General features: G+C 40.1%; 1 protein-coding gene across 1 annotated transcript in view; it reads right to left on the bottom strand.

Moving 5' to 3' along the window:
• The window catches only part of NXPH2 (neurexophilin 2), a 120147-nt gene extending 98454 nt beyond the window's left edge, over positions 1 to 21693 (bottom strand). The window contains exon 1 of the mRNA XM_003133263.5: positions 21216 to 21693. Within this exon, the coding sequence (XP_003133311.2) occupies positions 21216 to 21266 (51 nt within the window). The 5' untranslated portion in view covers positions 21267 to 21693. The remainder of the gene's footprint in view (positions 1 to 21215) is intronic.

Here is a 22530-nt window from a genome sequence, read left to right as displayed (position 1 = left end):
ATGTAGAAAAGCACTAAAATATCAGAATTAGAAATCAGATCAGAAACTTGATCAAAAACTTAAAATTGCTGAATGTCTAAATCCTTATTTTCAGGAGTTCTCTGGTGGCTCAGTTGGTTAAGGATCCACTGTTGTCAATGCTATGGCATGGGTTCAGTCCTTGGCCTGGGAATTCCTGTTGAAGAGGTGACCAAAAAAAAAAAAAAAAAAAAAAAAAAAACGAAAAAAACAAACTTCTTTTCTTTTTTTTTTTTTAAGAGCCACATCTATGGCACATGGACATTCCCAGGCTAGAGGTTGAATTGGCGCAGCAGCTGCAGCCTACACCACAACTGTAGCAACAATGGATCCAAGCCACATCTTCAAACTACACTGCAGCTCATGGCAACATGGGATCCTTAACCCACTGAGCAGGGCCAGAGATTGAACCCGCATCTCATGGATACTAGTCGGATTCTTAGCCTGTTGAGCCACAAATGGGAATCCCCCCAAATCCTTTTTTTCAAGGCATTTTTCTACCTAATGATTGACTCTAAACCTTATAAATATTTTTCCTACTTTAATAACATTTCTCTAATTATATAAATGTCGATATATTAAAAAGACAAAAGAAGGGCATATTGTACTAGAAGCATGAGTCAATAATGATAGGAAGAGATTAAACAGTGGATATTTATGGATAATCCCCAATTTTTATTTTATGGCTGCCTGCATTTACTTCTAAAAGGGTTAAACAATGGAACAAACCAGTTCCTGGGTTACTGAGACTATCCTTTCTTTGTCCTAATATAAAAACAGACTTAGTGTCTTGAGAGAATCACACAGAACAAATAACAGTCTGTTTTACTTTGCCACTTTAACCTAGCTGTAGAAGTTTCGTCTCAAAGGATCCTTATGACACTGTTAAGAATAAAAAAAGTTAGGTGTTTTTTTTTTCATATAAATCCAGAGCTCTCAAACAAAGGGGCTTAAGTACACTTTGAAGGAGGTCAGTGACATTGAACCAACAGACTAAAGGCTTAGATTTAATGTGCTACCCAAACTTCTGTGTTGTTACAGGTAGTTTTCCACTAACTTGGAATCACAGCCTATGAGAGAGGGGTTACTGAGAGATTTCTCTCAATGGTTCATTCATACATTCATTCATTCATTCACTTGAGCACTTCCTGGATGCCTACTATGTGGCTGGCTGTGGTGTCACACAGATTGACACCCACATCCTCTGTGTTCACCAATTTCATGTAGGTTAAGTGGAACAAAATAAAGATGTGCATCTTCCTACACAACACCATGAGACAAATGCTATGGTGGAGGTGTGCACTGAGGGTGCAAGAGCCCAGAGGGCCACGCTAATTCTAAGGTATCTTTGAAGGGGAGATCTGAAAAGCTAGGTGACCCCTAGTGATATGAGGCATTCTCCCTCTTGCATCACCAGTAGTGTGATCAGTATCACTGCAGCACTTTCCCTCAGGGCTGGCTTATATTCCACCAGCCACCAGGGGCCAAAGCTCCATTATGATTTCATAATGCCAAAGGATGTCTAAGAGACCATCTGGTCCAAGCGTTCCCAAATCTGGCTGGGGCCCAGCATCACCTGGTACCTTGGGTCCAGCTCAGAGACACTGCCTGGAGGCTCTGCAAACATTCCCTCTCTGTGGCTCCTGCAGCTGGCCTGTGAACCAGCATTTGTGGATCACTGACTCCAACCACCTCAACTTTCAGAAGGAAAGTTTTAGAAGAAATTCATACCCAGAGAATTGAAATGATTCTACCAAATTTAAGACACATTAGAACAGCAATAGGGCAACATCTGGCAGAGAAAATTCTGGCCCCAATACTTTCAAAAAGTATTTCTAAGGTGCATGATATAAGCCATATATAATAGGATCATTTGTATAAGATCAAGAACTATACAATGGGAGAGAAAAGGTAAAAAAAAAAAAATGGCTTTAATAAAGGTATTTGTTGCAATGAGCTATAAACTGCCTCTGTTCTACCAGGTAGGAAAAGTGAAAAAGGGGACATACTGAGTTGTAACTCTCATTCTTTAAATGAAGTTACTTGATTTATCTGGAAAACAAGTTTTTGTCCTTAGGAAAATATTCTAAGGTAAAGCTTAGCATAGTACCATGCCTTCAGTAGCAATTTCAACTGTTGAATGAAAGAAGAAACGAATATGGATACATGACACCAAAAAATGTTTTTCTATAGCTGCATCCTTAACCCACTGTGGTTTTTTTTTTTGTTTGTTTTTGTTTTTTTCTTTTTGGGCCATCCCAGGGCATATGGTTCCTGGGCCAGGGGTCAGATCTGAGCTGTAGTTGTGAGTTAAGCAGTGTGAGCTAAGCAAGGCTGGATCCTTAACCCACTGTCCTGAGCTGGGGATGGAACATGCGTCTCAATGCTCCAGAGACATTGCTGATCCTGTTGCATCACAGTGGGAACTCCAGCTATGACCACATCCTACATTAATCTTTGATGGGAGCTAAGAGTATGTGAGTAAATAATGGTGTATTTACGTATTTGGACAGAGTGACAGAAGCATAATATGGGTCTATAACTTTCAATGTAAAGACAAGACATCCTCTTGTAAATGAAAAGATAGCTTTTTTCCTGCACGGAAGCTGTGGCAACGATGTATTGAACCCAAGCCTCTGCAGTGACTCTAGAATTGGCAGTCAGATTCTTAACCCACTGTGCCACAGCAGGAACTCCAAAAAGATACCACTTTTGATGCAGTGGGAAAGGTTTGGTAGGAGAGTGTCATCTGTGTGTATGTATATGTGTATGTGTAAAGGCAGAGGCCAGAATGCACTGGCCTGCCCAGGGTGCAGGTAACACCCTCAGTCTAAAAGCTACAGTTGCCCATGTGGAGGCCCGTCTCCCACAGACATAAAGGGATATATCCCCTTACACATCCCTGGAGTGGCAGCCCAGCTGCAGTCCACTGGCGTTCTCAAATTTTATCCCCAAAAGTAAGGTCATTATTTATGCATAGCTTTAATGTTATGAAAATAGAATATATTTCAAATTTTAATACCAGAAGGGATTCTTTTTACTTTCTTATAAAAATGTTTATCTCAGGGGGAGAAGATGCAAGTCTTACAGTACCTTCGTAGATATAATTTAAAAAAAGAGAGAATTGTTTTAAAGGAGAAACTTAATTAAAAATACATTCCAATGCAAAAGAAAGCGATTCATACCAATTTATAAAAAAATAGACTAACTCACAGTTTACATTTGTTAACTTGAAAATCTCCAATTAAAAAAAAGGAAATGCATTCTAGCCCCCAAGAGTTTAATTGAATAGTTTTAAACTACTTTTTAAAAATTTCTAAAACACTGGATCAAATTTTCCACTCAAATTTGCTGTTCTCCAGTTTTGATATCCATCTGGGTTCATAATAAATTCTTTGAAGAATGTAATCCTGCTGTATTTTAAATATGCACATCAAGTGTATTTAGTTCACATTTTTATTAACTCACTATCATATATAATGTTCATTTTCAGTTTTACTTGCTATCCTCTACAAAGCAATTTTCTCTCATTATCGCATTTTAAAATATAGAAATTCTAAAGCTTTACTAAAACTCTCTGAGCCAGCTCTAACAACTGGTACGGTGTCTACCTGAGGCAAAATGAAATGCGTGAACATCTACTAGAGAGGGAAATCTTATCCAAGAGAAGAATGTGTGTAAGGCGATCACTTATCAGTCATTTCCCTCAAAAAAGAAAAATTTTTGAACAGAGATGTGTGTACTGGGCACACAGCCTGATGAATTGACACTCAAAAATACTGGTTGGATTAAACTGAACTGAAGAAAATTTGCTTGAGGTGGAAGACAGGTTAAGAAATAAACAAGGTCTTTGCAAAATGCTGAACCCTTCCCAACAGTTCAAAGTATTTTTTTAACTAATTTTATTGCTTCTCCCTCTACTCCCTGGGGTCTAATTGGGGCTGCAGCTGCCAGCCTATACCACAGCCATAGCAATGCCAGATCCGAGCTGCATCTGAAACCTACACCGCAGCTCATGGCAATGCCGGATCCTTAACCCACGAGTGAGGTCAAGGATCCAACCTGCATCCTCATGGATACTAGTTTGGTTCTTAACCTGCTAAGCCACAATGGGAACTCCTTTTTTTCTCCACATGAGGGCATATGGAGTTCCTGGGCCAGGGATCAGGTCTGAGCACAGCTGCAATCTACAACATAGCTACAGCAACACTGGACCTTAACACACTATACTAGGCTGGGGATTGAAGAGGTAACCTGGTTCAGCTTCTCACAGCCAGCAATCTCCTTCAGTGGTGGTTCTCTATTGAGGTGTGTTTGCTTCTCAGGGGACATGTGTTAATGTCTGAAGACATTTTTGTTTGTCAGGATTGAGAGAGTGTGCCACTGGCGTCTAAGTGGGTAGGGGTCAGGGATGGCACAGAGGACAACCCATTTTCTCCCATCCCTACACCCCTCACAAGTATAATTATCTGGCCCCAAATGTATAAAGGCAGGAGCCAGAATGCACTGGCCAGCTTCTCAAATTCCCTTTATATCCAATTTTTTTAATTATATATTTTAGTTCATTAATATTTATTATAGTTATATTCCATTCTTAAACTGTATTTAAATCATTCATGCTTTGTGTACAAATCCATTTCAAACACAGCAAACTACTCCAGCTTTTTTTTTTTTTTGGTCGTACCTGCAGCATGTGGAAGTTCTTGGGCCAAGGATCAAACCCATGCCACAGAAGCAACCCAAGCCACTGTAGTGACAACGCCAGATCCTTAACCTGTTGCATGATAAGAGAACTCCAGTTTTCTTCTGATTTCCATTTGCATGAAGTATCTTTCCACACCCTCACTATTGGTCTGTATGTGTCCCTAGATCTGAATTGGGTCACTTGTAGACAGCATATATAAGGGTCTTCTTTTCATATCCACTCAGCCAGTCTATGCCTTTTGATTGAAGAATTTAATCCATTTGCATTTAATATAATTATTGATATGTGTGTTCTTATTGCCATTTTTTAAAATTGTTTTGGATTTGTTTTTGTAGATCTTTTTTTTTCCATTCCTTTTTTTTTTTCCCATTCCTGTGATTTGATGACACTTTAATGTTGTGTTTGGATTTCTTTCTCTTTTTGTGTGTATCTATTGTAGATTTTTGGTTTGCAGCTCCATAAGGTTTTGATATAGCCACACACACATACACAATTGTTTTGAGTTTCTAGTCTCTTAATTTAAATGTTTTTCTAATATCTTGCATTTGTACTCTTCTCATGACTGCTGGTTTTGATAATGTATTTGTGCAAACACAGCAAACTAATCAATCAATAGCATTTACAAAACTGAAATTTACAAAATTTAAATGAAATTCCCAGTAGAGCCATGGTTTGACTGGCTCAGAGAAGGAAAACAGAGAAGGAAATAGAACCCACATTATCCCAGGGGCAGAGGCTAAGGGGTCCTTTTCTAGCCTCTTCACTTCTTCTGAGTCGTACTTGGGCATCACTGTACCTGCATATCATGCCCTTGTGCCATTCTTTCTTGCATTTCTGAAGTACCTCTTGAAGATTTTTACATATGGATGGTAACTTCTTGAGATCCTCGCATTCTCCAAATGCCATTGTTTATTTTTCTTTCTTCTCTTCCCCCTTCATGTTTGATTGATAATTTGGCTGTTAGTTATTATTCTTCCCCCTAAGAAATTTGAAGGCATTATTCCATTGCTTCTAACATCCAATGTGGTTAATGAAATGTGTGTTTGTTTTTTAGTAATCTGAAAGCTCATATGATTTTCTATTTTTTCTTTAGAGTTCAGGAATTTCACCAGGATTTTTTAAAAAATCAGACCATTCAACATTGTTCTTTTGACTGTGTTACCTCCCTTCATAGCTTCTGTTATCTGTTTCTGGGGCTCCTCGTTGTATTTTCTGGGTTTATCCTCTATGCTTTGCCACTGTCCTCCCTTATTTCCCATGCTGGTCTTTTTGCTCTGGCACAGCAGATTTCTTTGACTTCACCTTACAGTTCACTAGCATGGTCTTTGGCCCTGTTCTTCCTAATATTTCCCATGGGACTTTTAAATTTTGTCAGTTATATAGCTCACTTCCAAGAATTCTTTTTCATTATCCAGTTGATCTTTCTTCATAGCAGCCTATGAAAAGTGCTTATTTTCCTTTTTTCTTTTTTTGTCTTTTGTCTTTTTTGTTGTTGTTATTGTTGCTATTTCTTGGGCCGCTCCCGCGGCATATGGAGGTTCCCAGGCTAGGGGTTGAATCGGAGCTGTAGCCACCAGCCTACGCCAGAGCCACAGCAACACCAGATCCAAGCCGCGTCTGCAACCTACACCACAGCTCACGGCAACGCCGGATCGTTAACCCACTGAGCAAGGGCAGGGATCGAACCCGCAACCTCATGGTTCCTAGTCGGATTCGTTAACCACTGCGCCACGACGGGAACTCCAGAAGTGCTTATTTTCAAAATGCAACATCCCCTTGATTCTCCGAGACTCCTATTTAGGAATCTTTAAAATTGCAATCTGTCTTCTGTACTATTTGTTCCCTTGGGGTAGGTTCTGTTAGTTTGTCCTTGTCCTTCTTCTTCTTATATTTTGCTAATGGTTTCACTTAAATGTCTGTTGATCTTGATGTCTATGTCTATTTATGCTTGAAGATCATGTTGATTAATATGAAGAACTGGAATGGGTCTTCTTCCTAGGTGCTTGGGTCTTTCTCTCTAACCAAGCTCTTCCTATGGTGGGAGTTCTGATCACAAGTTCTCTGACAGGAACATACAGTGTTGATTCCCTTGGATGTGTGGAAACTGTTCATTAAAGTGCCATACCTTTCTCAAGCCCATAGCCATCTAGGCTTTTTAGACTAGAACAGGATTTTTATTTTTATTTTTATTTTTTTTTAGGGCCACATCCATGGTATATGGAAATTCCCAGGGTAGGCTAGGGGTCAACTCAGGGCCGCAATTGCCAGCATACACCACAGCCATGGCAACGACAGATCTGAGCTGCATCTGTGACCTATACCACAATTTACAGCAATGCTGGGTCTTTAACACACTAAGCAGGGCCAAAGATGGAACGCTAGTCCTCATGACAGATATTAATTGGGTTTGTTACTGCTGAGCCACAATGGGAACTCCCAGAACATGACAACTTAAATGAAGTGAAACAACAGGAGGAAAAAAGGGGTGACATTTATTCATCATCTTGGCTAGCTGAGATTTTCCTGATACCTAGGAACCCAAATTCTACTCTAGACATGCCTGATTCTCCAACCTTTTCTGGCGCTATTCTGGTACCACAAATGTTTTCTCTGCCTAAGCTTGTCAGTTTCTACTGTGTGCACACAAAGAACCTAGGCTGTTACAGGTGAAAAGGAAAACTGACCTCTGTTAAGCTAATCCTATGTATCAGGCATCTCGGTTTTGTTTATAATCATCATAACCCTAAGAGATAGATATTGTCACCACTATTTTATGAGAAAAAAAAAATGAGTAGATGTATTGCCTTGTCCAATATACCAGAGAACACACTGGAATCCAAGTCTGTCTGACATCAAAACCTATGCTTTCCCTTTACTCTGAAGTATTCATGCAGTAACAAGGATACAGACCTGGCTGCAGTCAAGAGTATGTGATGAATACTAGATGAGAGATTTAAGGCTGGAAAACTGGAAAGAGAAATTTAGACTCAATGTGTTAAGGGTAAGGGAATCATGATCTCATCCTTAATAGTGGAGTGGCATAGTAAATCAAAGGAGAATTTAAGAAAGATGATCTGTGACATGTGGAAGGCATTTAGATGGCTCAGGTTGGAATAAAACAGACCAACTAGGAAGCTTCTATAGTGATGAAATGGCAGCAGGTGGAGAGAAAGAGACACTTTACAGATGGATTTGGAAGGAAGTTTCATAGGATTTTGTGACTGAATGGATATTGTAGGGGATGAGGAAAGATGAGCCAAAAAGTGACTAAAAGATCTCCACCTGCAAAGAGGAAAGCTGAGTGAATGTCTTTACCTTGCCTCCCTCTTAAATTTCTACTGAAATGAACAAGAGGTGCAAAAAGAGGAATGAGTGCATAGTGGTGTTACAAAGAGGAAAGAATATCAAGAGTCCACAAAACGTGAGGATCTCTGGAACATAAAGAAGAGTGAATCAGAATGATGGAAAAGCCAAGAGTACTGAGCAGCTAGTAACTGAATAAAAGACAAAGGAGTATAGCATGTGAGCAAGGGTTTACTCCCCAACAGAGACCCTTTCTTCTCACCACCACACTTAGCACATGAGGAACTGGGAGTGCAGGCAGGCACAGGGCAGCTACCAGGAGGATGCATATCCTCCACTAAAGCAGAAAGAGAGCTAAAGTTCTGGATGCTCATCCCTTAACTCCTGGCCTCATTCAGCTTAGGTCACTTAGTAAATCAGCTATGGAATCTGCCACAGAAAGCTTCTATTTACACTGGTAGAACTAGAAAGAGAGTGAGGCAGTCCCTTAGCTGCTATTGTTCCCAAACAATTAAAACAAGCTTGGGGGACAATATGGCATAAATCACAGGTCTGGAGGAAATTTTTAAAAATTATGGCAATAGCATTATAATTTCATGCTAAGTAAATCTGAGGACACATAAAAATGTTTAATTTTCCTCTAAAATTGATAAAGGGGATTCAATAAGCATTGAAGATTAAAACCTGAATGGGTAAGTAGTCATAAAGGAAATGAAATATTTATAAAAGATCTCTCCTAAGACAAAAAGGCTCAAATGGATTAAAACTATTTCCAACAAATTTCCAAGGGAAAAACAATTCTCAACTATTTAAACTTCTCTCAGAACTGAGGGGAAAAAATGGAAGTCTTTCTAATTATGATCGTAGAATAATCCTGATGCAAAACCTGACATTTCACTTTTGCTGTATTTTACTTATGAATATGGCTGCTGTCTTAAATAAAATACGAAACATAACACATGTATCAATGTATTAAAATATAATTTAACTTTGTTTAAATAGCTTACTATTAGAAAATCTATTCATAAATAAAAAACAGAAACAGGTTAACATTTTAAAACTATATGATCATTTTGAGGAATGATAAAAACATATCTAAAATCAACTCTATGGTCAACATAAATTAATTAATTAATTAATTAATTTGTCTTTTTGTCTTTTAGGGCTGCACCCGTGGCACATGGAGGTTCCCAGGCTAGGGGTCCAATCGGAACTGCAGCCGCCCGTCTACGCCAGGGCCACAGCAATGCGGAATCCAAGCCGCATCTGCGACCTATATACCACAGCTCTGCGTAAAACCGGATTCCCTAACCCACTGAGAGAGGCCACGGATCAAACCCGTGTCCTCATGGAAGCTAGTCGGGTTCATTAACCGCTGAGCCATGACGGGAACTCCATAATTTATTTTAATATATATTAAATATAGAAGTATGTTCTTGATGTTATTTATTAGAAACTAGAGCAAATATCGTATTTAGTATAGTTTACATTAAAGTTGGAAATATGAAAAAATACCCACTTTCACAATAATATTTAATAATATTCTGATGGTTATAGCCAATATACCAGGAGAATAAATTTTAATCTAAGAGGAATAAATGTAATACAAAGAGCCAAGTATAGGAGTTCCCGTCATGGCTCAGTGGTTAACGAATCCGACTAGAAACCATGAGGTTGCGGGTTCCATCCCTGGCCTTGCTCAGTGGGTTAAGGATCCGGCGTTGCTGTGAGCTGTGGTGTAGGTTGCAGACATGGCTCGGATCCTACGTTGCTGTGGCTCTGGTGCAGGCGGGCGGCTACAGCTCCAATCGGACCCCTAGCCTAGGAACCTCTATGTGCCGCAGGAGCGGCCCAAGAAATGGCAAAGAAAAAAAAGAACAAAAAAAAAAAAAAAAAAGAAGAAAAGAAAGAGCCAAGTATAAGATTATTTATAGATAATATGATTGTCTATATATAAAATTCAAGAGAATCAAATTAAAAGTATTAAAACTAATAATCCAGTTCAGAAATAGAATTGATACAATAAATATACTAAAATAAATAGCTTTCCTTATATTCCAGCAAAACACAATTTTAAAATGCCATGCCTAGAAATGGTAGCCACAACAAATTCATGTGTAAAATATGTAGGAATAATAAAACAATTGTGCAAGAGCAATATAAAAAAACTATAAAAGTTTAAAAGCTGTAGTAAAAAGAACTGAAAAATGGGGGATTATTTAAAAAGGAAAAATCAACATTTCCCTTGTGGCTCAGCCAGTCAAGAATCCAGCCTTGTCACTGCTGTGAATCTGGTTACAGCTGTGGTGCAGGTTCGATCCCTGGCCTGGGAACTTCCACACACCACGTATGTCACAGGCAAAGCCAAAAAATAAATAACTAAGTGAAAAAAAGGAAAAATCATAAAATAAATTCAAAAGGTTATTAAATATAAGAACACACCTCACCTTCCTAATAAGTAATATAGGATACATTTTAAAAACAATGAGGTGTTTTCCTCTAACAGATCACAAAGGTTAAAAAAAATACTACTACTGGAGTTCCCATTGTGGTGCAGCGGTTAATGAATCCGACTAAGAACCATGAGGTTGCGGGTTTGATCCCTGGCCTTGCTCAGTGGGTTAAAGATCCGGTGTTGCCGTGAGCTGTGGTGTAGGTTGCAGAGGCGGCTTGGATCCCACACTGCTGTGGCTCTGGTGTAGGCTGGTGGCAACAGTTACAACTAGACCCCTAGTCTGGGAACCTCCATGTGCCTCGGGAGCACCCCTAGAGAAGGCAAAAAGACAAAAAAAAAAAAAACAAAACAAACAAACAAAAAAAACTACTACTATCCACATAGAGATATAAGTTAAAAAAAAAAAAACCACTATTATCCAGATAGATATATAAGATTGCATATACACTATGAATGTACTGTATTTTGGTATAGACATCAAGGTGAAAATTTATATTTATCAAAATTCACATTGTACATTCCTAGCCTTGAATCAGTATTTTCAAACCCAGAAATTCATTTTAAAGACAGACTCACAAATGTACTGAAAAAATTCAAGAAAATAAAAATATCAGTTAATAAGGGACAGAGTAAATACATTACAGCACATCAGGCAATGAAATATTACTAAGAATCCTCAAAAATATAAGTTGTTCTATATTGCATAAAAATGACCACAATGTATTGTTGCATTAAAAATACATGTCACATGATGTTATGCTGTGTTGATATAATTACGATGAAAGCATACACAGCCATAATTTCTGGAAAGAAACATATTAAACCAGTCAGAGTGATCATCTCTTAGTGTGAGATGGCAGAAAACAGGCAGAGTGAGAATGGCTGCTTTAAAATTTCCTGATTATCAAAAAAAGTTCTTAAAAAACTATAGAACCACCGTATGACTCAGTAATTTCACTCCTGTGTATATACCTGAAAAAAACAAAAACATTGCTTTGAAAAGGTACATGCATATGAATGTCCATAGCACCATTATTGACAATTGCTAAGATATGGAAGCAACCTAAGTGTCCATCAACAGATGAATGGATAAAGAAAATGTGCTGTGTGTGTGTGTGTGTGTGTGTGTGTGTGTGTGTGTGTGTATAGTGGAATACTGCTCAGCCATGAAAAAAATGAAATATTCCATTTGCAGCAACTTGGATGGACTTGGAGGGCATATAAGTGAAATAAGTCAGACAGAGAAAGAGAAATACTCTATATCACTAACATGTGGAATCTAAAAACAAAACCAAAAACAATTCCCTCCCTCTCACAAAAACAGTGAATATAACCAAAAAAGAAGCAGACTAGTTGTTTCCAATGGGAGGAGGGGCATTATAGGGGTGGGGAAGTGGGAGGTATAAACTACTGGATGTAAGACAGGCTACAAGAATATACTGTAGAGTGTGGGGAATATACCCAATATTTTGAAATGATTGTAAATGGAGTGTAACTTTTAAAAATTGTATAAAAATTAAAGAAATTAAACTCATACCTTAGGTGGGGTTCCCCTGAAGCAGACACCAAAACAAGTATTTGAGGGCAAGTGATTATAATGAAGTATGTCCAGGGGAGTCTGGCAAGGGGGCGGTGCAGCAGGTCAGTAAACAAGAGAAAGCCACAGCCATGTGTGATCTCAAGCAAAGTTTCCTACACCAACAGGGACACTCCATGTATTCCTTAACCCTCCAAGCAAGGGGGAGGGGCTTTTCACACTTTGGTACCTGTCAGTCATTTGCCTGGAGCTGTCCCAGAAGGAAGGGAACTCCAGTCTGGCTTTAGGTGCTTTATTTATTTATTTATTTGTCTTTTTTTTTTTTTTTTTGCCTTTTTCTAGGGGTGCTCCCGTGGCATATGGAGGTTCCCAGGCTAGGGGTCTAATAGGAGATGTAGCTGCCAGCCTGCGCCAGAGCCACAGTGACACCAGATTAGAGCCACATCTGCGACCTACACCATAGCTCACGGCAATGCCAGATCCTTAACCCACTGAGCAAGGGCAGGGATCGAACCCACAACCTCATGGTTCCTAGTCGGATTCGTTAACCACTGAGCCACGATGGGAATTCCATGGCTTTAGCTGCTTTAGATAAAAGGCATCCAACAGGCCCAGGGTAATCCTCTGAAGGAGAGTGCCCAGTGTTAGAATGGAAACCAAAAAAGGGGAGGGGAGCATAAAAATGCTAAAAAGAGATCCAAGGTGATTTGGGTGGAGAGCCAGCAGCATCCACTATGTTATACTGCCTCTATAATAAAATACATATTTTCATAAAAAGTAAAGAGAGAGAGCAAGAGGCAGTATGCTGCTGGTAAAGCAAAATCATCTATGTACACACACAAGTTCTACACAAGCATCAGCACCTAATAGACGGCTGCCCTTGTAACACCAGCTCCTCCTCAGATAACCACCTGTCCATTAAAAAAAAAAAAAACAAGATTAAGTAGCCGTTAATAGAAGTTAGGGCCTTTCTCTCTCTTCTTGTTCATCTGTCCAATCTGAAGTGGGACTGGTTGTGATTTGGAGAAATTAGAGGCTCTCAAACCCTCTGCTGATCTTCACTGGAACCACATTCCTTGGCCAGCAACACAGCCCTGAAGTTGCAAATGCTGGAGCACCTGGCAACTCAACTCTGAGGCTAAATTCAAAACAGAACTCTTGATTAAGAGATACAGTCGAGGAATCCATTTGTTTTGCTAAACTCACTTGACTTTAGGACAAATTTGTTTAAAGTGATTCCTAAAATGAAAGAGTTGAGGTTACTACTTCAGCGTGGTCAGTGTGTTTCTGAGAAATGCTCCTCCAGCCCATCATTCTGAGTGTCTATGATGGGTCTCACAACTTTCTGCTGCAAACAGATGTCCCATGAACTTAGGGTTGGACTGGGAAGACACTTCAAGTTGTACCTTTTGTGCAATCTGTATAGAGTCGTCCTTTGAGTCCATAGAAACTTTCCATGCCTTTATTTCTCCATCTTTCAAATGGATGCAATAAATGTGGCTCTGTTTACTTTCCAGAGCTGATGTGAAGATGAGCCATGAGCTCACATACATGAAAGAATCCCATAAACTGTGTAGTGCTTTATACCAAGTCACTTATTTGATACAAAGACACCAGCTATTAAAAAGGGGGAGGATGGAGTTCCTGTTGTGGCTCGGTGGATTATGAACCCGACTAGTTTCCACGAGGATGCGGGTTCAATTCCTGGGCTCACTCAGGGGGTTAAGGACCCAGTGTTGATGTGAACTAAGGTGAAGGTTACAGACATGGCTCAGATCCTGAGTTGCTGTGGCTGTGGAATAGGTAGGCAGCTGTAGCTCACATTTGACTCCTAGCCTGGGAACTTGCATATGCCAAAGGTGCAACCTTTAAAAAAGGAAAATAAAGGGCGGGGGGAGATAGTGACTTCCAGATTTGAATCCATGAATGTTGGAAGGTACTTACTTAGGAAAGAGGTTTGCAGCTATGCACATGTTGAGTGTGAGTTGGTAGTAAAACATTCAAGTCAAAGAACAGTAAGCTATGAAGCTGTGGTCCTGAAGACTGAACAGCTGGATAGAAACTGAGGTGTAAGTTTGGGAGTCATCAACTTGAAAGCAGCAGGTGAATGAATGATTTTGGAAAACACACTTTTGAAAACTTCACTTCGCCTTTCACCTCTGTAGCCATATTCCTTATAACTGATCCCAGTTGTCTTCTGTTTAGGTTATCCAAATGGCAAAACTTAATAACAATGATTGTTATCATTGCTACAAAATGTTAAATGGCTCTTTTGAGTCCCTATTCTCTTACTGTATACATTATCCATTCAACATATCATGCAGATCATGGACTTTTAACAGCCATAGAAATTACACATGTGGTCTCTCGCTTCAAATAATCAAAACTATTTAAGTTACTTATTGTTTTGAGTGAATAAATACACATGCTATATAACAAGGTAAAACTGATGAACTCTTAAAATTGTCAGTATAGGAGTTCCTCTTGGGGTGTAGTAGAAAGGAATCTGACTAGTATCCATGGAGATGAGGGTTCGATCTCTGCCCTCGCTCAGTGGGTTGAGGATCCAGCCTTGCCATGAGCTGTGGTGTAGGTTCCAGACAAGGCCCAGATCCTATGTTGCTGTGGCGTAGGCTGGCAGCTGTAGTTCTGATTAGAACCCTAGCCTAGGAACTTTCATATGCACGGGTGTGGCCCTAAAAAGCGGAAAAAAAAAATTGTCAATACAGTTGGCAATGCTTGAAAGTCACAATCTTGTATATTCTCGAATAAAAAGATTTACTTATGTGTTTTTATGACTTGAGAATCCCTTTATTTGGCCCAAACCAACAATGTCACAAAGTCAAGTTTTGTTTTTGAAGACATTTACGTTGCTTAAAATATAGCTGGAATTGAACCCCAGGACTAGTCAGTGTGTTTCAGCTGACTTGTCTTCTGATGATAAGACCATTAACAATTTCCTCCACCTTTGCTAGGTCTACCATGCCAGTTCTTTGCTGGTTTTCTTTTTAAAATTTAGTACCATTTAGATCTGAATTCCTCAAACCTGATTTAAATAGATTTGATTCTACTGAGGCATTCAAAAGTCATATGCTAGTTTTCTGGTTGAAGTACATTATTAAACTGTAATGTTGCTTATCTTAATAATGAGAATTTAACTGAGAGGCAATTTACTTTTTTATTTAAATTAAAGCAATGACTAGATGGTAGTAGTTTACAATTTAAAAATGATGTAGAGGTGAAAAAGTCTTAGATGCACTATTTTCACTTAAATTTTATTGATTTTGCTGATTAGTATGTGTTAAATAAGTGTTCATCAATCCCCTCTGCAAGATCACTTAATTTTCTTTTTCCATAAGATATTAATCAGTCTTATAGCGTTTTAAATCTATTTCTAAATATATGTATCATTTGTGATAATCTATTCCTAAATATATGTATCCTTTGTGATATGGTTAAGTATAAATTCCATGGAAAACATATATGTAAAGCATTTATGTTTCTAGGTAAAACACATTTAAAATTGTACAGTAACTAAAGATGTACATAATTCATAAAAAGAAAAATCCAGAAATGCTGCTACTGTACATTAAAAAAAGGAAAGAAATGTAAGAAATCACTTTTCATTTTCTTAATCATGAATGACGTCACTGCACAGATGAGGGATCTGAGGTTGTTAATGATCAGCTCAGAACACACACACACACAGCCTGTGTGTACATACACACTCACACTCTCAGAGCCGTTCTATTTTGTTTACTGCTATGTCCTCAATGTCTGCTATAGTCTCAGTGTAAAGTCTGGGACAAAACAGTAAATATTGGTTGAACATGCAATTTATTTAGAGATAGAACCCAAGTCTTTTGATTCCAAATATAGTGTTCTTTCCAGTACCCAGATGGAAACATTTAACATGTCCTTCCCTATCCCGTAGATTTACTGGGCGGCTAGAATGTGATAAACTGTGTGAAAGAAACTTGAAAACAGGTAAGCATTTGCAAATCTAAGATAGTATTATTATCATTGTAGGTTAAATACGTAAAACTTCCCACTTTGCTTACTGTAGGTCAATAAATCTAAGAAATGCATAATTTACAAGAATGGCAGTTTTAAAGACAACATTTTAATTTCAATGATCTGGGTAGGAAAAATGTTCCCTGTAGCTTTTGGGTTTAAATAATGAAACATTCATTTTTAATGATAGTAATATAAAGAAACAGAATTGCTTGTTATGTACCGATCTTATAGCATAATGAACCAAACAGTTATTTGAAGGTTTTCATCCAGATTTTCATTAATTAAAAATAACATAAATTGGAAGGTTTCAGTTAATAGTATCTTAGAATTCTTTCTATAATATGAAAATCCATACTGTAAGTTGCTTTAGATCCTTTTTTTATTGAGGAGGATTTTGAAGTAAAGAATGGAGTTAACAATACCACTGGTCATATCACAAGTAATAAAAAAATAGTCTGTTAGTAAATACAGACTCATAAAATTGTTAGTCAATAAAGACCGACTAGAACATATGAATTTGGCACAATTAAAAATACTCATGATGAAATAGTGTTACAAACTCTTACAGTGGGCCAATCTTACAGTGGGAAAGAGTATTGAAAATAATTTAAACATGCTTCAATTTAAATTATAACCACTGTGGTGCAAGAACAATAAAGAAACTTTAAACCATTATTCCACATACTCTAAGAATACCTAAACAGTAAACCCACATGGATGAGCACTCAAAATCATTTGGACCAATTTTTTAAAGCAGCTTCGAAAGAAATGACTCCCAAATCAAGATATTAAATGCCAACTTCTAACCGGCAATAATGCTTATGGCTAAGATAGAAATGAGATTCTTACAGAAACGCTGACACAGCCCTAACTGTAGGCACTTGAATGTGCAGCTATAATTCTTTTTTCAAATCTCACCCAGCAAAGCTTCAGGTAAAAGAGTCCACAGAATATGTAAACAGTAAGAGAAGGTCCTAGAGCTCTTACAAAAATCGCAAACCTTAGACACATTTATATTGGTCACTGATGGCTACCACTAAATGACTAAATCATTCACCATGTATTGATTGGCTCTTCAATAGGTAAAAGGTGGGCAGTGTATTATAAAAATCAACAATTTGTAATTTATTTGATTTGCAAGAGCTACACATTTTAAGCTGACAATGTAAAACCTCTAAAAGGTTTTTCAAAAAAGCCTCCTGCCTTATTGAGCATTTTTACCACTAATCAGAAACAATAAAAAAAAAAAAAAGAAAGAAAGAAAATTAAGAGAAAACTACAGAACAAATAGTAACAAAGCTTTTCTTTCCCATTTGGAAATGTATTGAGCTATAAAATAAGTTCCCAAGAGGAGTCCTTTTTCTCTGTGGAAGGCATTTAAAACTGAACTACATAACAATCTTAGAATAGGCCAAGGGCACACAATTTAATACTGAGAGGTGAGGGGCTGGAATGGGGGACCTAATTGTCTGACCCTAATTCTCAGTTTTAAAAATGTCTAAGATAATGATGCTTTTAATGAGGAGTGACTTTTAAAGCTTAGCTAACTCGAAGTCGAAACCATGACATGGTGGCATTTTTTTCTCTTCCCCATTGTCAGCTAGCAAACATAGGGCTATTGATTCTACACAGGGAAATACTGTTTTTATGTTTATTGATCAAAACTGTATGAGGGAAATTGCAATTTTTGAATGGAAGACAGTCATGAGTTATCACTTTTTATAAATACAGAACTGGGAATAAATAGATGTTATGAATATCACACAACTTCAACGTTAAAATTAATAATTTGCCAAAAAATAATAATTTGCCAAGATAAACAAAAATATCCTCAATAAGTGCCTGTGGGATGATACCATATAATGAAGATGAACTTTAACTTGTAACCCCTTGCATCACAAGTATTCTGATTTTCTGGGAGTCTAAATATTTCTTAACTTGCATCACTCTTAATTTATATTTTACTTTATAAACTCACCATTATATCAGAGGAAAATAAGTTGAAATGTATAATGAACTAATTTTTAAAATCCCCACTAAATTTTATCTTAAACTCAAGCTAATCATCCGTTTAAATTCAAATTTAATCTTTTTACACTCTGCATTTTACTTAGAGGCAAAAATCACACTTATTCTGAGTTACAAATAATCATGCAAATCTGTAAGAAGCTGTCAACTGGTGATGTCTTTACCTCGAATCGTGTCACCAAATAACACTATTTTCCTATAATATTAGCTTCGAATGCTAATTTTTTTCTTCATTAGATGGAAGACTAGAAATAAAGTGCTATTAATATATTTATAAAGAATATGTTGCTGAATAGGAATATCAAAGAAAATAATGCATTCAGATTGATACTCAAATTTTGCAAATGCCTAGTAAGCCTATTAATTAGGTATAGCAACCTGTGTGTTAAAACTCTAGACACAGGCCAGGAAAATAGGGCAAGGACAGGTCACATATACACATATTTCAGCGGCTACCTGCAATATTTATCAATTCATTTTTCTATTTTCTTCAAAATTGTAACTATCCCCCAAATAAGTAAAAAATCTTCTAGTTACTGTACCTGTGTTACGTGATAGTGACTTATTTGGACCTAACTCTCATGATTGCTTTCAGATGAATCAGGCAATTTTCTTAAAATTAAATTTCCAACATCCCCAAATGATCCCCACCACTCATTTAAAAATAGTTAGCATTTTAGGATGGCAGTGGGAATGGAAAAGTAAAATCTAATTCCAACAATAAGCCGAGCTCATCCCCACCCCTTCCTCCCAAGAGCATATGTACTAAGTACATATGGTTCCTAGAAAATGAAAAAAACTAGTTTTTGAACATTTTAGTCCCTTGTTATTGGGATTTAGTGAAGAAGTTCACTATTACCTGAAAAGGTAGAATAAAATTATAAGCCATCCACAGGGTCAAATTACGATTCATTTTTTGATACCTGCCGGGGTGGGCTGAGTGGTGGGGAATATTTTAATTTAGATCTAGCCTGCTCAGCCACTCTGTTTTCCTTTCACATCCTAACCCCCTTGTGTTGTAAGGCTGGAAACAGCTCTCAGATTGTGGAGAATGTAAACAGCTTTTTATTGTCCAGAAGGATGGCAGTGTAAGGAATGTGCGCTTATCACACAGCTGCAGCTCCCCACCTCACTTACCATGACAAAGTGCTCCAGGAAAAAAAACATTACAACCTAAGCACAATCCAAAAATGGATTAGAATTTGACATACACTTCCTTAAAAACTAATCAGTCAATCCATGCTGTAATATTAGAATCTAGTTCTTAAGGAGGGTATATAATCCTGTCAAGATGTATTTTTTTATTCCCTATTGATGGGTGGTGTGAAAAAAAAAATCTAACTTTCGAATACAGTAGCTGATAGGAGAACATTTCCCCAACACATTCCCTAATATAGCTTCTAGTCTTTATGAGTCTAACACAGTGGAACAGATACACAGCTCACGATCATGGAATGCAAAATTAATGAACTAGGAAATTCATGAAGATTATTCTGAAGATCCTTCCTAAGTACCTGACTTCCCCAGGCTTTTAGAGTTTCACTTATACACACCATACAAATGCTGCTTTGTTTGATCACCTTTTATCGGAATCCAGATCCAACGTTTTAAGAAGCAAGTGATAAGGAAGCCTAATGTGGCATATATGGGGCATGCTTAATGCCTTCGATGTAAAATTTATTTTAACATGCAATATTGTATATAGTGACTATGTGCCAGCTCATTCAAGGACAACTGGGTACATCATTGCATTTTCTTCTTGATGCCCCTGGAGAGTTTCTTAGTTAATGCTATGCAGGTGAATCTGATCTCTGTTGTAAAAAGAATGGACAGGGTGCCCTCTCCCCTTTACTAAGACTTTTTAGAGTCCCTTCCATCCTCAAAACTTGCCAAGTATCTCTGGCTCTACAATATCATATGTACCAGAGAAACTTTCATAAATTACTTGATCTTTCCCTCTAAAACAAAATATAGAAAGAAGGAGAGAGGGAAAGAGGAAGGAAGGAAAGCAAGGAAGGAAAGAGGGCAGGAAGAAAGGAAGGATCATTCTTGGGTTCCTTAACTTTGTTTTAATAACCCAGATTAAAGTGGGTAACGTCTTAAATAAGAGGACCAAAGAAGCCGGAGAAAGTCCTCTTAATAAGCACCGTATTAAGGTAAATGCCAAGAGTGCAGGAGAAATATATCACAGAGGCGAATGAGCCAGAGCAATCCCCTTTTATAATTTTACTTTAAAAGTTGTCTTCTTGAAGGTCTTACTTGGGATCGCCTTTAAATATAATTAACTAGCAACCCAGACAGCATATAGGTTTATTTCGGAAGGAAGAGAGCGTGGCGCCGCGCGCAAAGAGCGAGGTGAGATGGGAGTCATAGCGGGAACAGTCGCCTAGAGTCTCGCGGGCGGACCCTGAACCGCTTTCTAATACCCTTGCCATTCCTCAGCGCCCCGAGCCGTCCGGACCAAGCGGGAGTCTTCTGGAGCACTCTGCACGGTGATGCGGGGGAGGGGGCTCCGGCGAGAAGTTGGGTGTGAAAGTTACATCCTGCGCCCCCGCCGGCCCCAAACCTCATCCTAGTCCCCAGCGCTAGACGGGAAAACGAAGAGAAATCCAATCTGCCTCCTAAATCGGTCTTTTGCCTAAGTTTCCCCCAGCGAGGAGACACTAACCAGCCGTGCGAACAAGGATGCAGGATGCCGTGGTTAAGAAGTGTTTGCAGGCATCCGGGCAAAATACCACGTGAAAAATAAAAACTACCAAGCCCTTCAAACTCTGGTAGAGGCAGGTATTTCAGCCCATCCTCATCACGTCCGTCTATCCTTATCCCCTTCTCGACTGCTTCTCAATAAACCTCTTTCTTCTCTCGCATCTTCTCGGCCACTTTCTGCCTTCTTTAACCCAGTCCTCAAGTCCCCACCCTCCAAAAGCCCTTCACTCGCCTCAGGGTCCCCTCTATTCCATTCTCCGATTCTTCCCCTTCAGCCTCTACGCCAACCCCAAACTCCCTCTACTGAGCGCCCCCCCCCTCCCCCGGCCCCACGTCCCAAGCAGCCCCAGGCTCCGCTTCCGAGTCGGCCACCGGCGCGATTTTCCCGCCGAAACGCGGCCCCGGCGCGTGGGGCTCGGGGCGCGCGGCGGGTCGGGCACACTCACCAGCTGCAGCAAGCCAGGGACCACGACGAGGGGCAGCGGCCGCAGGCGCATGGTGCCGGCTGGCGCGGCGTCTCACGAGCTGCGCGCCTTCGCCTGCCTCTCGCGCATCTCCACTTCGGGGGGCAGGACTGAGGACGCCAGGGACACCGCGCGGCACTTCCCTCCCGGAATCCCAGCGCAGCGCAGCGTTGCGCGGCGCGGGTCGGGTGGGCGGGAGGGGAAGGGGGAGGGCGGGCGGGAGGTGCTTCTGGGGCCCCGGCGCGCCCCTCCTTGGAGGGGGCCGGAAAAGGAGAGTGCGGGGCGCTAGAGCTCCGGTGTGCTGCGCGGGTTTCCAGCGGCGCCAGCGGATCTGGCCTCCCCAGGTCGGGGCGAGCGCTGGGGGCGCCCGAGGGCAGGAGGCGGCGGCTCCTGCGCTTTGGTGCCAGATTCTGGCGCGAGGCTGCTCTAGAGATCCTGCCCCGCTGAGCGCGCTGGGGAGCCCGGCGAGGCCGGGTGCCACCTCCGCCCCCGCCTAGAAGAGGGCCGGTCCGGGTGGCTCGGTGAGGCCAGGCGCCCTGCCCACAGTCCAGCTCTTGTTCTTCTGGGGAGAGAGCAGGGGGAACTGGGGAGGGTGTCTCCCTGCGTGGATGCAGGAAGGGCGTGCAGGGTGTTCAAGGGGAAGGCGACAGCAGGGGCCTGGGGCGGGGCGTGGGGGGGGGGCTGCGAAGAGGAAAAGCTGGGGTAGGGGCTGCGATGTAGAACCCGAGACTCCCAGAGAGAGCGCCCCACTCCGCGGAAGCCCTAGCGCACAGAACCCAGAACAGAGGGTCCAAAGTGTGGCTGGCGCAGCTGGAAGAATTTCTGAAAGTGGAAAGTAGTGGGCACCTAGAGGGACCTCGAGGAGGGGAAGCGGTAGGGCTGTGAGCTAAGTGGAGAGGTCCAGGCTTACTCTGGTTTGAGGATGCTATAGGCTGCTCGGTGTCCAGGAGACAGAGCTGTGCCAGGACATTGGGAGAGAGGAATAAAGAGAGGAGACCCCGCCGCAGCCTCTTTGAGAGGGGTATATTTGAGGCCGAGGATGGGCGAGGCTGTAAACCTGCTGCCTGCTTTCTTCACCTGCATGTTAACAACTCTCCATTGGAGAGACCCTTAACCTTTAACCGTCTCTGTGCTGGATGCTCAAGTGGAAAAGTCAAGGGGCAGTGGGGCTCAGGGACTCTCACGTTCACAGCAAATGAGAATTTAGACATCATCCATCAACTCCTTTAGTGAACAGATGGGAAATCTAAGGTCCAGGAAGGTAAAAATCACTTTTCCAGGGATGAGCCTCTAGGCA

Source organism: Sus scrofa, chromosome 15, assembly GCF_000003025.6.
Source record: "Sus scrofa isolate TJ Tabasco breed Duroc chromosome 15, Sscrofa11.1, whole genome shotgun sequence".
In the NCBI taxonomy this organism is placed as follows: domain Eukaryota; kingdom Metazoa; phylum Chordata; class Mammalia; order Artiodactyla; family Suidae; genus Sus; species Sus scrofa.
Note: the sequence above shows the minus strand (reverse complement) of the source record. Positions and strands in the feature narration are given on the sequence as shown.